General features: G+C 41.1%; 1 protein-coding gene across 11 annotated transcripts in view; it reads left to right on the top strand.

The window, feature by feature from the left end:
- The window catches only part of ACSL6 (acyl-CoA synthetase long chain family member 6), a 111,790-nt gene that overhangs the window by 26,837 nt on the left and 70,492 nt on the right, over positions 1–14,461 (top strand). The window contains exon 1 of one of the 11 annotated variants that reach the window (XM_084636206.1): positions 11,236–11,364. The exons of the other annotated variants lie outside the window; for them this stretch is intronic. Within the exon in view, the coding sequence (XP_084492332.1) occupies positions 11,334–11,364 (31 nt within the window). The 5' untranslated portion in view covers positions 11,236–11,333. Of the gene's footprint in view, positions 1–11,235; positions 11,365–14,461 lie in introns of those variants that run through there. 11 annotated transcript variants of the gene reach the window in all.

Below are 14,461 nucleotides of genomic sequence, written 5' to 3'. Positions count from 1 at the left end.
ATTCTATGTGTTTTTTGGAGATTTGAAATGATCACATCCATACTGTCAAGTCTGACAGAGCCTGAGTATCTCAGCAGGGCTGGATAAATGACTGCTTAGATATGCAGGCCCTTCTTTGAAAAGCTTCTGTATGAACTGAACAGAAAAGCTGGTTACTCACTGATTTTCTAGTCCAGCAAGAATGCTAGTCTCTAATGTCACAACTGTTGCTGTAACTAATGGCCCATTTATTATCGGTTGTGTGTGCAAGAAACTAAAACTATATGCTTTAAAAATATGATGACATTCTTGTGCATAGAAAAGCTATCTGAGATCAGTTAGAGGTTTCTAGCATTTACTAGTCATCACATTTTATTAACTTTGAAGTCAAGAGGAGGTGAGGGCATTGAGAGACTTAGCCCAATTTCTGTATGGTGAACAAAATTGACAAGGATTTTCTGCAATCTAGACTGGGTTTAATACTAGAGAGTACAGGCAGTAACACTGCCTATCACCTATCTGCAGGTGAGAGATATATGTGTGTGTGTTGCATATATAACAATGTAACGGATCTGGTCAAAACACAGACGTCCCCACATGCCAAGTATAGTTGCAACTCAGTTAAAACATGACAAGGGTCCTCTCACTTCATTATTTCTGTAGCATAGACAGGATCCTTAGGAAAGGCACTAGAACTTGATCGGCACTTGTTTGCAAATGGGTGCCTAATAACAGAACGTTTGCTGTATCGGAGGGCACAGTGGAATTAGTGGGATGGATTCAGTAGAATGCCTGCGTCATTACACAAGTTTTACTTTTTAAAAAACCCTTGAGTTGCAATGTTTTATTGTTACCCACAAAATGTATTTCTATCAGACTTAGTAATGACCGCAATAAACTGTTCCCATGTTAAAGCATTTGACATGTCAGCCATGGAGAACCTTTTAATGTATTCTTGTGTTAGCAGTTGCACACTTCTGTTTTCAATTTGTTAATAATTCCTGAGTAGTGAAAGCTGTACGTTGACCTTAATGCTAACAAGTAGAGGTGGCTGGCTAATGGATCAGAAAGGAAGATCTGACCCTCCATCCTTAGCTCATGCAATTGTAGACGAAGAGCCATAATAGCAAGAGTTTTGGCACCCTGCACATCACAGAGGGCCTGACTTTCAGACGTGCTCAGCACACGTACTGCCCCAGCTGAAGTTGGTGAGAGCTACAGGTGCTTCCTAAGGCCCAGATCCTCCAAGGTAGTTAGGCACCTAACTCACATTAGAGACATCTGGAGGTAGGTGTCTGTCTACCTTTGAGGATCTGAACCCAAGTAATTTTAAAACTCCCAGAAGGCAAAACTGAATTAAGACTTGACTGAGTAAAGGCTTCCTCCAAACATCAGTCCAGTCATTGAGTTTTCAGTCAGGTGTTTCAGGCTAATAAAAAGAATCGTGAAGGAAAAGATAAGTAGGAAAATATTGTACAAACTTTGTGCCATTCTTTTTCCTTCTTTTGCTTTGCTAGATCAGTTCTAGGTATACTGTTGAGCTTCCTGTTTAATATTCTAGAGGGCACGTACATTTGAGTTTGCCCGGCACTATCTCTCTCCGGGCACTATAGCCTCAGACCTGCTTTATGCGGTCCTAAATATAAACTGGAAAACATGATACAAAAAGATTTTTTTGTTTTTTTTTTTTAAACTCTGCCTGCCCCCAAACCCAGAAAAATGTAGCCACAAACAGAGCACCACAGAACTTTGCAGAAGACCTGGCAAACTAAGCTGGAGTCTTTAGAAGGTAAAGCCCTTGGTTTAGCTTTTGATTCCATAGGGATTAATACCTGACAAAATGTATGTGCATAACATGTGAGGCGCAGCTATGTAAAATGCATGCCTTGAACTTCAAACCTACTTGAACTGAAACGCTTGATGCCTCTGCAAACCTCAGCCCATGTTCAGGATAGTTGGGTCAGCATGTTGAGTGTATCTCCTCCCTCATCCTCCCGCAAACAGCCAGGCCTCACTCCCCAAACAAGCTCAAGGAACACCACAAGGTAGAAGAGGCAGTCTGTGTTTTGGAGAGGGGTGATTGGTGGACTTAGGGGGGACTGGGTCTGGGGATACCTTCAAGCAACCTGCAGAGATCCGGCCACTTACAACCTTTTGCAATTCAAGTTGCAGAGTGTAGTTAGCAGACTCCTTTATAAAGTAAATGCTGCAAGGTTTGGACAGTCTTAATATGAATGAAGAGACAGACTAACAAACGAGGGCTTGTATAGAGAAGGGACAATACTGTAGATATTGCTGAGTTCTGACAGCTAAAAACAATGCTTGTTTTCTTACATCATCATCATCAAAATGAATAATAATAGTATAGTGAACGTTGGCCCAAGCAGCAGAGTTCAAATCTGGATCCAAACTTCATCACAGTGTGCCAGTCCTGAGGCATGGTCCAGGCCCACCTCTAAGAATACAATAACATAATTCTGCTTTCTGTCTTCAAAGGCCTGGGCAAGTATCGGCTAAGGTTTTCATGAGCGATGCCAGGCGTACAATCCCATTTCTTGAGCACTGCAAAATCAGATAACTGAGATCTCTAGCTGGTACATAACCTTCAAATACATTGGGAGGGGGGCCAATCATTTTACAGGCTAAATTTGAACGCTGCCGTGCCACGTGCTATCAAGCTACGTGTACCTGCATATTACTCTGCCTGTAAACCTAGCTGTTACGGGTGTGTGTACACCTTTTTCCTCTCAATTTACTGCTTCTCTTTATACTCTGTCCCAGGTAACTAAGTGTATGTACAATGACAGGTTTCAGAGTAGCAGCCGTGTTCGTCTGTATCCGCAAAAAGAACAGGAGGACTTGTGGCACCTTAGAGACTAACCAATTTATTTGAGCATAAGCTTTCGTGAGCTACAGCTCACATCCAATGAAGTGAGCTGTAGCTCACGAAAGCTTATGCGCAAATAAATTGGTTAGTCTCTAAGGTGCCACAAGTCCTCCTGTTCTTTAACTGTATGTATGTATTCAAGCTAGTTATAGAGTGTCTGTCTATAGAATTGTACAATAGAAAACTTCATCACTCAAAAAACCCAAGTCCTTAGAAGAATGGAAAGGAAAAGGAGGGAGGCAGGTTTATGAAAATACCTAGGATGTGCTGCGCCCGTGGCACTTGGGGTATGAACTCTACCGAATATAGATCTGAGATAGTTCTCCCTGTGCTGGACTAAGGGCCTGATTTTTCTGCTGCCTTACACCTGTACAAAGTGGGAAATTTTACACCCACTTTGCACAGGTGTAAGGGAGCAGACAAAGTGCAGGACCGCAAAAAATCAGGGTTGAGACTTTTTAGGCCCCATCAATAAACCTTTGATGTGCAGTACAACCTCATTCACACGGATACCCACGGTAATAAGTGTTTAATGAGCTTGTCTGCAATTAGATGAGACGATCACTGACCCCTCCTTTAGAGAGACTGGGCTCCGTGATGCATTTGTGACACACCACAGCACTGACCAGTAGAGTTTCTCCCACAAGTAAAGTTATATATACCTACTTCACCTTCCTTATCCAGGTCAAAGGCAGGTCTTCAAGAGTTCAATTAAGCATCCAAAATCACGTTTTCCTTCTAAGACAAGTCACCAACTCCTCTGTGCATCTGCTGTACTTGGTTGTGAGACAGGTATTTTTAGATTAGTGTACGTCTATAGGCCATTTATTGATTGCGTTCAGGGAGAGGGGGAGAAAAAGAGAATGCGTTCATCATGGCTTTTGAAATGAATAATTGAATATATATATAAAATGTAATGAGCCAGATCCTCTGCTGGTGTAAATTGGCATTGCTCTGAGGTAAGTGAAGATACAGATCCTTAACTGATATAAATTGGGGTACTAGGGTTCTCCCTGAAATGGTACAAGGGTCAAAACAGTAAGATTTCTATACAGCCATTGAATGTTTTTAATCATTTAACATGGCAAATAATTGATCTACTGTATTTGGTTTTTAGATATGATTGGAAAACATCCCTGTAAGGTAGGTATAGTGAGGTCTTCATGCTCTTTTTCAGTACAGTTGGGACTTCTAGGACATTCAGATCCTTTATTTGTTTATATATTGCAAAAATCTTTCAGTTTTATGTATGCATCTCTCAGTGCAGCTTTGTGGAGGCCAGTCCCATTCCTTATGGGGTGTTTATAAACCAAAGATGTGGATCTTTGTATTTCCTTTGACATTGTCTCACCTTCTTAGCAAAAGGTTTAGGAAGTGAACAGCACAGCTGGTGACGAGTTAACAAGCTGTCTGAGTTAACAGGGTGGCAATTTTAGTGTGGCATATAATTGTTTACAACTGTTGTACTGTGCGCTAATGGCCTAATTTTTTCCCGAAGATGCGGAGCACCTCTAGCCTCTATTAACTGTAATAGGATTTGTGGTGGTCAGGGACTCTGAATATCAAGGCACAAGTGTTTTGGCTCCTGGGGCTGGGAAAATTGAGTGCTGCATAAATTAAATTGATTAATGCTTCATTGAAATAAAAATATCTCCAGAGAGCACTGATCAGTATTGTGACCCTTATCTTCTCTGTGAAGAACTGCCATGTACAGAAATAGTATCTGTCAATAATTTCATACAAGATGAAAATACATCCATATAATCTTCCTGATTCATTTCTCTTACATTCCTCTTCACTACAAGACAGGTTTCAGAGTAACAGCCGTGTTAGTCTGTATTCGCAAAAAGAAAAGGAGTACTTGTGGCACCTTAGAGACTAACCAATTTATTTGAGCATGAGCTTTCGTGAGCTACAGCTCACTTCATCGGATGCATACCGTGGAAACTGCAGAAGACATTATATACACAGAGACCATGAAACAATACCTCCTCCCACCCCACTCTCCTGCTAGTAATAGCTTATCTAAAGTGATCATCAAGTTGGGCCATTTCCAGCACAAATCCAGGTTTTCTCACCCTTCGCCCCCCCCCCCCCCCACACACACAAACTCACTCTCCTGCTGGTAATAGCTTATCCAAAGTGACCACTCTCCTCAGCAGGAGAGTGAGTTTGTGTGTGTGGTTTTTGGAGGGGAGTGCGGGGGTGAGAAAACCTGGATTTGTGCTGGAAATGGCCCACCTTGATTATCATACACATTTTAAAGAGAGTGGTCACTTTGGATGGGCTATTACCAGCAGGAGAGTGAGTTTGTGTGGGGGGAGGGTGAGAAAACCTGGATTTGTGCTGGAAATGGCCCAACTTGATGATCACTTTAGATAAGCTATTACCAGCAGGACAGTGGGGTGGGAGGAGGTATTGTTTTATGATCTCTGTGTATATAAAGTCTGCTGCAGTTTCCACGGTATGCATCCGATGAAGTGAGCTGTAGCTCAGGAAAGCTCATGCTCAAATAAATTGGTTAGTCTCTAAGGTGCCACAAGTACTCCTTTTCTTTTTGCGAATACAGACTAACACGGCTGTTACTCTGAAACCTATGATAATCAAGATGGGCCATTTCCAGCACAAATCCAGGTTTTCTCTCCCCCCCACCCCACTCTACTGCTGGTAATAGCTTATCTAAACTACAAGACAGTTTTTCCTCCATTTGGGGCCAAATCCTGCTTGCTTCTCTCATTCAAATAGGCCCACTTACATCAGTGGACCAAATTTATTGATACTAGGGATAAATGTGGCCTGGTGGAACTAATCACAAGATCTGTTTTCCTCCCTCCCTCCAGAAGGTAACTAAAGGTCATGAGAAAATATTGAAGGCTTACTCAATATGAACACTATTTGCCTTATTCCTCTTTAGCAGATCTCCTGCTCAAAGAGGTTTGAGCTGGATTTAACCCCTTTTGCACTGAAGTTAGGTCCTCCTAGATCACCACTGGAGAACAATGCTAAGGATGCAATGCAGGATGCTGAGAACCGTGGCAGTGGAAGGGAACAGGTACTGCCTGCTGCACCAGAGTTCTGGTTTTACTTCCTGAGTTCCAGACATTCAGCTCAAGGCTCACTGAATTGAGATCCAGCCCTGCAGGCACAAAAGAGATTCATGCTAAAGAGGCTTATGTACTTGTTGAAAGCTAGTTCTTTAACCGTCCTCTAGGCCTGTAGACAGCTTAACAGATTCAGCTGGTTTAATTCCTAAAGGGAAAGGGGTGGGTTGTTTTGTTTTGATAATTAAAAATTACCTGGTTTTATGCCCTGCTTCTCATTCATAGGAGCCTTCTATATTCCTTGCTTGCTGCGTTTTGATATTTCAAAGCCATTCCAGCTGCTATGTCCATCTCCATTCTTGGTCACTATGATCGTATTCCCCTCCCGTTCTGTGTGATTCTGCAAGACCATGTGGTTCTAAATGTACCCTCGGTCACATGTGCAGCTTATGTTGTTTAAATCTTCGCTTACTGCATAGTAATCAAAACAAGCAACTTCCCTTCTGAGTTTTATTTTCATTTTTATCCCTCTTTACTGTCTCTGAGAAATCTCCCAGCTCCAGACTCAAGCAGCACTTTATGTCCTATAAGAACTATATTAGACTCTGATCTTGCAAAGGGTTATGCATGCGCTTAACTTTATGTACTGTGAACGCTCGCATTGCAGTCAGTGAGACTACTCACAGTGCATATAATTAAGCACGCTTGAATTCTTTGCAGGAATGGGGCTCTCATTGTTATCCTCTGAAGCTGAGTAATGAACATAATTCCCAAAAAGAAAAGGAGGACTTGTGGCACCTTCGAGACTAACCAATTTATTTGAGCATAAGCTTTCGTGAGCTACAGCTCACTTCATCGAGGAAGTGAGCTGTAGCTCACGAAAGCTTATGCTCAAATAAATTTGTTAGTCTGTATCCGCAAAAAGAAAAGGACGACTTGTGGCACCTTAGAGACTAACACGGCTGCTACTCTGAAACCTGTCATAATTCCCAAAAGAATATTAAAAAGTATGGCTGAGTCTAGAAAAGCAGGAAGCAATTGCATGGTGTGACGGGGTCCCTGGGGTGCAGCCTGGACCGTGGACCACTGAGCCCTCCAGTCCCACCAGTCTGGGCTTAGAGTTAAACTCTAAGCATCTGACAGGCACTGCACTTACACAGCCATCCACAGGCAGGGACATTCCCAGCTGAGTTACATGAATAATCTCCCAGCCACTCAAGAACCATCAATAGAGAGGCTCCAGCCAATTCCCCCGAGCCTTGCACCCCATAAATGTACCGTCTTGCACTGGCCAGAAGCCTGACCAGTGTTAGTTTGCCACTTCTTCAAAGGAAAGTGGACATGCACCAGCCTTTGTTATCTGAGCTGAGATTCTCCATGCACTTCCACCAAAACACAATGTTTTAGGTAAAATATAAAACATTTATTAACTATAGAAAGACTGATTTTAAGTGATTTAAGTAGCAGGCATACAGATCAAAGTTGGTTACCTGTGAAATAAAATCTAAATTCTAACTTTAACAGACTAAGCAAGATTTGAATCAAGCAGTAACTCACCCTAACACAGGGTACAAGCAGATTACAGTTCCTCAATACAGACTAGACACCCTTCTACCCTGGGACCACTCTTCCCCAGTTCAAAGTCCCTTTTCTTCCAGGTGTTGAGATGGGTACAAGTGTGGAAGGGGAACAGCCCAAGTGATGTCACTCTCCCTCTTTTTACTTTTTTCCAGCTGCTAGGAAGATCATTGCTGTGATGTGTGTTACATATGCCATGGGGGCAGACTGCCTTCTCAAAGAAGCCTCTAGGATAGTGGATTGTGTACTGATGAGCCATTAACGACCATCTGGCTGGCGATGGCTACTCCTTTGTTGTAACTGAAAGGCTGGCAGTGGGCATTCCCAACCTCACAGTTTAATATATTTCAGTAACACTCCTATAGCAGGTTTCAGAGTAACAGCCATGTTAGTCTGTATTCGCAAAAAGAAAAGGAGTTAGTCTCTAAGGTGCCACAAGTACTCCTGTAGCAACCCTTCATAACTTCACATGCAATGATAGTATCTACAATTCAACAGGATATTATTGATCAATAGATCACGACTTACAAAATGATACCTCACAAGGTGTACGTTGTACAAAACATATCCGAATCTTATCACAGTGGTGAATGTGGAGGTTCCAGGGTGCTACTTTGAAGTACAGAGTGTCCCAGAGGGACAAGCCATTAATCAGTCAAGATACAATTTACTAGTTGCCTAAATACGATACCTAAAGTGAAGGTAAATCAGATAACAATATGGATATGTAGGTGGGCTCTAGCTGAGCATGCATGCAAAAGGGAACTTCTTTTTTCCCATACCACACTTTAATCACCCTCTTCCTACAGCGGAAATTAATTCTGCTTCTCCTTATTCACCAGCAGTGGGTGAAATGTAATAGATTTGCATACACTAAATGACTACATTAGGCTGACCAGATAGCAAGTGTTAAAAATCAGGACAGGAGGTGGAGGGAAATAGGTGCCTATATGAGAGAAAAAAAACCCAAAACTGGGACTGTCCCTATAAAATTGGGACATCTGGTCACCCTAGACTACATAGAGAATTGTATGCCAGTTGATAACTGGCAATAAGCAGGAAACTAAATAATGCATCCATCACGTAGTGGCTACATTGCTTGTTGGTGTCTTAGCAAATAGAGCAATGCTGGGATTTTCAAAGGAGCCTTGAGGAATTAGGTGCCTAAATTCCATTGAAATTTATGTTCACATGCAAGTGTAAAAGGATTTAGGGCCCAGATCCACAAAGGGACACTTAACTTTTAGGCTTCTAGAAAATCACTGGAACAACAATTGGATCCACAAAGATTGAGTTAAGTTTCTAGGGGATGCATGGGGAAAGATAGTCCTAAGAATGGGATCTGCAAAAGCCAGCATGCTAGGTAGGGAGCCACCTAACCTAGCCAATGAGAGATGCTAACAAAAGAGGTGTGTCCTAAGCCTTGCACCTCAGAGTTAGGTGCCTACCTCCAGGCTGCAGGGAGGTGCTTGCGATCCACAGTCGGGAGCCCCTCTCCCAGGTTCAGAGGAAGGATTTGAACAGGGTCCTCCCACGAAAGTGCTCTGACCAGTGGGCTATGGGATAGTCTCATGTGAGAGCTCCCCCAGTCTCTCCTGTTGCAGTTCTTCAACTTTGGATAAGTACTTTGAGTCATTGGGCCAGAGAAAGAAAGCGCAAGTGTAAGAATTACTTTATAGCCTGGTGATTAGAGCACCTATCCTAATGGGAAATGACAGACTAACATGGCTGCTACTCTGAAATCTTAATAGCTCATCTTAATTAATTAGCCTCTTACAGTTTGTATGGCAACTTCCACCTTCTCTGTATGTTTGTGTGTGTGTATATACACAATCTTCTTACTATATGTTCCATTCTATGCATCCGATGAAGTGAGCTGTAGCTCACGAAAGCCTATGCTCAGATAAATTGGTTAGTCTCTAAGGTGCCACAAGTCCTCCTGTTCCTTTTGCGGGTACAGACTAACACGGCTGCTACTCTGAAACCTGCTCCAATATCAGTTAAGACATGCTACTTTTCTTACCCTTCACAGTACTTGCTGGTTTTGTTACCTTCTGTCTTGTTGCAAGTATTCCTTTTCACTATCTTCAGTTTCCGAGGAGTTTTGCTACTGCGTATTCCAGCGACATCGAATTGTTGCCATAGATTTCCTCCTCGGTATTAATAGCATTACAAATGGTTCTGTGCCTACTAGAAAGTATCATAGTGTCATTTCCTTAACTGTTAGGATCTTACATAAATTGAAACAGAGGATGAGGTTTGCTTCAGTTTTCAATTAGCTGCAAATACAAATGTGGCATTTTGAATGCTCTGATGCCCCCCTCCCCATTTATTTCATATTAATTTTAATTAGAGGAGAGCCAAGGAAAACATCTTCAGATATTGCATTTGAGGCCAGAGCTAGGTTCAGGTCAAGCTTTGATATCTCTGAAATCTCACAAGTTATTGGCCGAAAGTGATGGGCATGCCAGGCGATCAGCTATTCTCAGAGTTTTTGCCAGTTAGGGCTAAAAACTTATGAGTGACTGGCCTGGTGAGACTTGAGCTGCATCCAGACCAGAATTGCAAAACTCTTCTAGTTGGGATCTGAACCAAACTAAATCCACAGCTGCAGGTTCTGAACTGATTGACATTTAGTTCCCCCCACCTGAAATTTGTTAGAGAGATTCACAGTCAAAATTCTATTTTGGACTATCTCTAATTTTTAATTATAGCAATTATTATGAATTCATAGGCTGTAGTCTCCTAAGGTCCAGGTTCCTTCATCTGAGTTATTGTAAATCAACAGTAGCTAAACAGCATTTAATGACACTAGTTGTTACTAGAATTGCTTTCCCATTGAGTGCTTTCATCAGGCATGTATAATTATATTGTGCTGGCTACAGACAGAATTTACAAATGTTTACTGTCAGTATTGTTTCACACTAACTCTTTCTGGTGTTATGAGTCTCAGAGAAATTAATATCAATTCTAAGCAATGATAATAAGTCTTCAGATATATAGTGAATACCTTTTAACATAATTTTTATACAGTAGTGCAGCAGTGGAAATATACTCTGTCTTTATAGAAATGCTTTCAGAATTATCCATTTTAAGATTTGGAAAAATGACCCAGTGGTATCTGACACAATTATTTCCCCAGTGTGGTCTCTATTAATTGCTGTTCCTGAGAGCAGTGAGGCTTTAATACCAAATGACTAGCCTGCTGGGTCCCTTGGGAAATATTAGTAAGTCAAATATTGCAAGAAATTTATCTTAGACTCTAAAAGCAACTTCCTCCCATTTGTTTTCTCATCATGTGACACCAAAGTAATGATTTTGTCCACAGTATCGTACACACTAGAATACTGAGTAATTTGCAAGCCTCCCTTTAAAGGGTCATTTAAATAACAATTCAACTACAACAAAGTTGATAACCATGGAAATGTGTGCTATGTCCTGTATATGGGGGGCAGGTGTGTGCGTGGCTAGGTAAATAACACTCTGCCCGTCTGCCTAAAGATTCAGGATCTGCTGCAAAGCACAGTGAAGTCTTTTAATTGATTTCACTGGGCTTTGAATCCGATCATGAGGGGTTACCGCAGTACTGTGTCACAAGGGAGCAGTGGTTTTGAGAGGGGTCTCAAGACTCCTGCATCCAGAGAGAACTGGAAGTATGAAGGAGTTGATCCAGTTGGTCTCTCAGAGAGGGTGGAGCTTGCACTGTGCTTTTGAATCCTGGCAGCTAGTTTGGAATGACTTTCCCATCTTGGAGGAGGTTGCCTGTCATTGCAGTGCTGCACTCTTAGCTGCTGCTCCTGTAAGAGAAGAAAAGGAATGGATAGTCCTGAATCAAAGGGTGTGTTCGCATGAGAATCTTAGAATCCCCACATGGATCCAGTAAGTAACTAAACTTTGATTCAGTGCTTGGGCAGAAGAAGCCCCCCTTATCAAATACTCAAACTAGGGAAAGTCTGCACTTGAATGCCTTAAATGCTGCTTTGCTTAAAAAAAAAAAAACCCTAGAAATCTCATTGGAGGCAAGAAATCTAGTAAACTGTTAGTGTAAGATAGTAAAGAAAAGGCTTTTCTTTTTTTTCTTTTTTTTCTTTTTTTTTTTTTTTTTGCAATACATAAACTTTTTTGACCAGAAAAACCTGTGTTAATCCCTAGGAGATGATATGGAATTCTTGTGCTAAATACAGGATTGTGCTTGCTGTTCACATTTAGTATAGGGAAACCCCAAATACCGGGGCCAGGGTGTTAAAAACAATAACCAAAAAACTAGACATCTTCCTGTTGACTGTCAAATGTTAAACAGTCTAATGGAAATCATTTGAATTTCAATGATATACAAAAAGAAAACGAGTACTTTGCAGATACAGACTAACACGGCTGATACTCTGAAACCAATAAAACCAATGCATCTGATGAAGTGAGCTGTAGCTCATGAAAGCTTATGCTCAGATAAATTTGTTAGTCTCTAAGGTGCCACAAGTACTCCTTTTCTTTCAATGATATATAATATATTTGATTTTAAATATTTGTCCTGGAGGAAAAAGATACAGTCTAAAGTACTCGGGTCTAAAATAAGATCTTCCAGCATTGCGATAGGTATTAATTAGACTAATTGCACTAATTTAAGTGTAAAGAAATATACATGCAGGAAGACTTTTCTTCCGTTTGGGCTTGGGGCGGGGCAGGGCAAGGAGGGCGAGCTGAAATTATCACCGCACATTCTGCTCATTGGTACGCTGGTGCGATTTTGCTGAGGTCAGTAGAGTTGCAACAATGTAACTACCAGCCCAAATAACATTTTGTGGGCTTATGAGGTTGGGGCAATCAATATTTAGCAAAGCGGTGTTAAGATCCAGCTTTAAAGGCTCAGAAAGCTTACATTGTAGAATAATTTTTCATTGAATGACGTCTCTCTGCATCTCACCCTTTAGACTAAGATGTTTTGGGTCCAATAAGCTTTGTTTCCTCTGAGAAAACAGTACTGTTGTCAAGGTCACCCTTTATGGAGAAGGAGTATGTTGCTTCTGCAGCAAATACTGTCTAGCATGGGGAGTTTGCCTTACTATGACTGAGGAGACTGTAGTCCTAGAGAATCTGGGCAAGTGCTGGCAGTTTTTAAAGAGTGTAGCCTAAGAGTCATTCTGTCCAAATTAATTGATTAATCGCAGTTAACACACACGATTAACTCAAAAATAATTAATTGCAATTAAAAAAATTAATCATGATTAATTGCAGTTTTAATTGCACTAACAATAGAATACCCATTGAAATGTATTAAATATTTTTGGATGTTTTTCTACATTTTCAAATATTGATTTCAATTACAGCACAGAATACAATGTGTATAGTGCTCGCTTTATATTATTTTTGATTACAAATATTTACACTGTAAAAATGATAAACAAAAGAAATACTATTTTTCAATTCCCCCCCATACAAGTACCGTAGTGCAATCTCTTTATTGTGAAAGTACAACTTACAAATGTAGATTTTATTTGTTTGTTTGTTACATAACTGCACTCAAAACAAAACAATGTAAAACTTTAGAGCCCATAAGTCAGCTCAGTCCTACTTCTTCACTAAGACAAACAAGTGTGTTTACATTTACAGGAGATAATGTTGCCCGCTTCTTATTTACAATGTCACCTGAAAGTGAGAACAGGCATTGCAAGGTATTTACATGCCGGATATGCTAAACATTCATATGTCCCTTCATGTTTTGGCCGCCATTCCAGGGGACATGCTTCTATGCTGATGAGGCTTGTTAAAAAAATGTGTTAATTAAATTTGTGACGGAACTCCTTGGGGGAGAATTGTGTGTCTCCAGCTCTGTTTTACCCGCATTCTGCCATATATTTTATGTTATGGCAGTCTCAGATAATGACCCAGCACATGTTTGATTTAAGAACAATTTCACTGCAGATTTGACAAAATGCAAAGAAGGTACCAATGTGAGATTTCTAAAGATAGCTACAGCACTAGTCAAGGTTAAAGACTCTGAAGTGCCTTCTAAAATCTGAGAGGTGTGGAGCATACTTTCAGGAGTCTTAAAAGAGTAATACTCCAATGCAGAAACTACAGAACCCGAACGACCAGAAAAGAAAATCAACCTTCTGCTTTTAGAGTAGCAGCCATGTTAGTCTGTATCCGCAAAAAGAAAAGGAGTACTTGTGGCACCTTAGAGACTAACCAATTTATTTGAGCATAAGCTTTTGTGAGCTACAGCTCACTTCATCGGATGCATGCAGTGGAAAATACAGTAGGGAGATTTATAAACACAGAGAACATGAAACAATGGGTGTTACCGTACACACTGTAAGGAGAGTGATCAGGTAAGGTGAGCTGTTACCAGCAGGAGAGCAGGGGGGAAAAAACCTTTTGTAGTGATAATCAAGGTGGGCCATTTCCAGCAGTTGACAAGAACATCTGAGGAACAGTGTGTGTGTATGTGTGTGTGTGGGGGGGGGGGTTGAAATAAACATGGCGAAATAGTTTTACTTTATGTAATGACACATCCACTTCCAGTCTTTATTCAAGCCTAAGTTAATTGTATCCAGTTTGCAAATTAATTCCAATTCAGCAGTCTCTCGTTGGAGTCTGTTTTTGAAGTTTTTTTGTTGAAGAATTGCCACTTTTAGGTCTGTAATCGAGTGACCAAAGAGATTGAAGTGTTCTCCGACTGGTTTATGAATGTTATAATTCTTGACTTCTGATTTGTGTCCATTTATTCTTGTGTCCAGTTTGCCCAATGTACATGGCAGAGGGGCATTGCTGGCACATGATGGCATATATCACATTGGTAGATGTGCAGGTGAATGAGCCTCTGATAGTGTGGCTGATGTGATTAGGCCCTATGATGGTGTCCCCTGAATGGATATGTGGACATAGTTTGCAACGGGCTTTGTTGCAAAGATAGGTTCCTGGGTTAGTGTTTTTGTTGTGCGGTTGCTGGTGACTATTTGCTTCAGGTTGGGGGCTG

Source organism: Lepidochelys olivacea, assembly GCF_965140295.1.
Source record: "Lepidochelys olivacea isolate rLepOli2 genome assembly, chromosome: 8".
Classification (NCBI taxonomy): Eukaryota; Metazoa; Chordata; order Testudines; family Cheloniidae; genus Lepidochelys; species Lepidochelys olivacea.
Note: the sequence above shows the minus strand (reverse complement) of the source record. Positions and strands in the feature narration are given on the sequence as shown.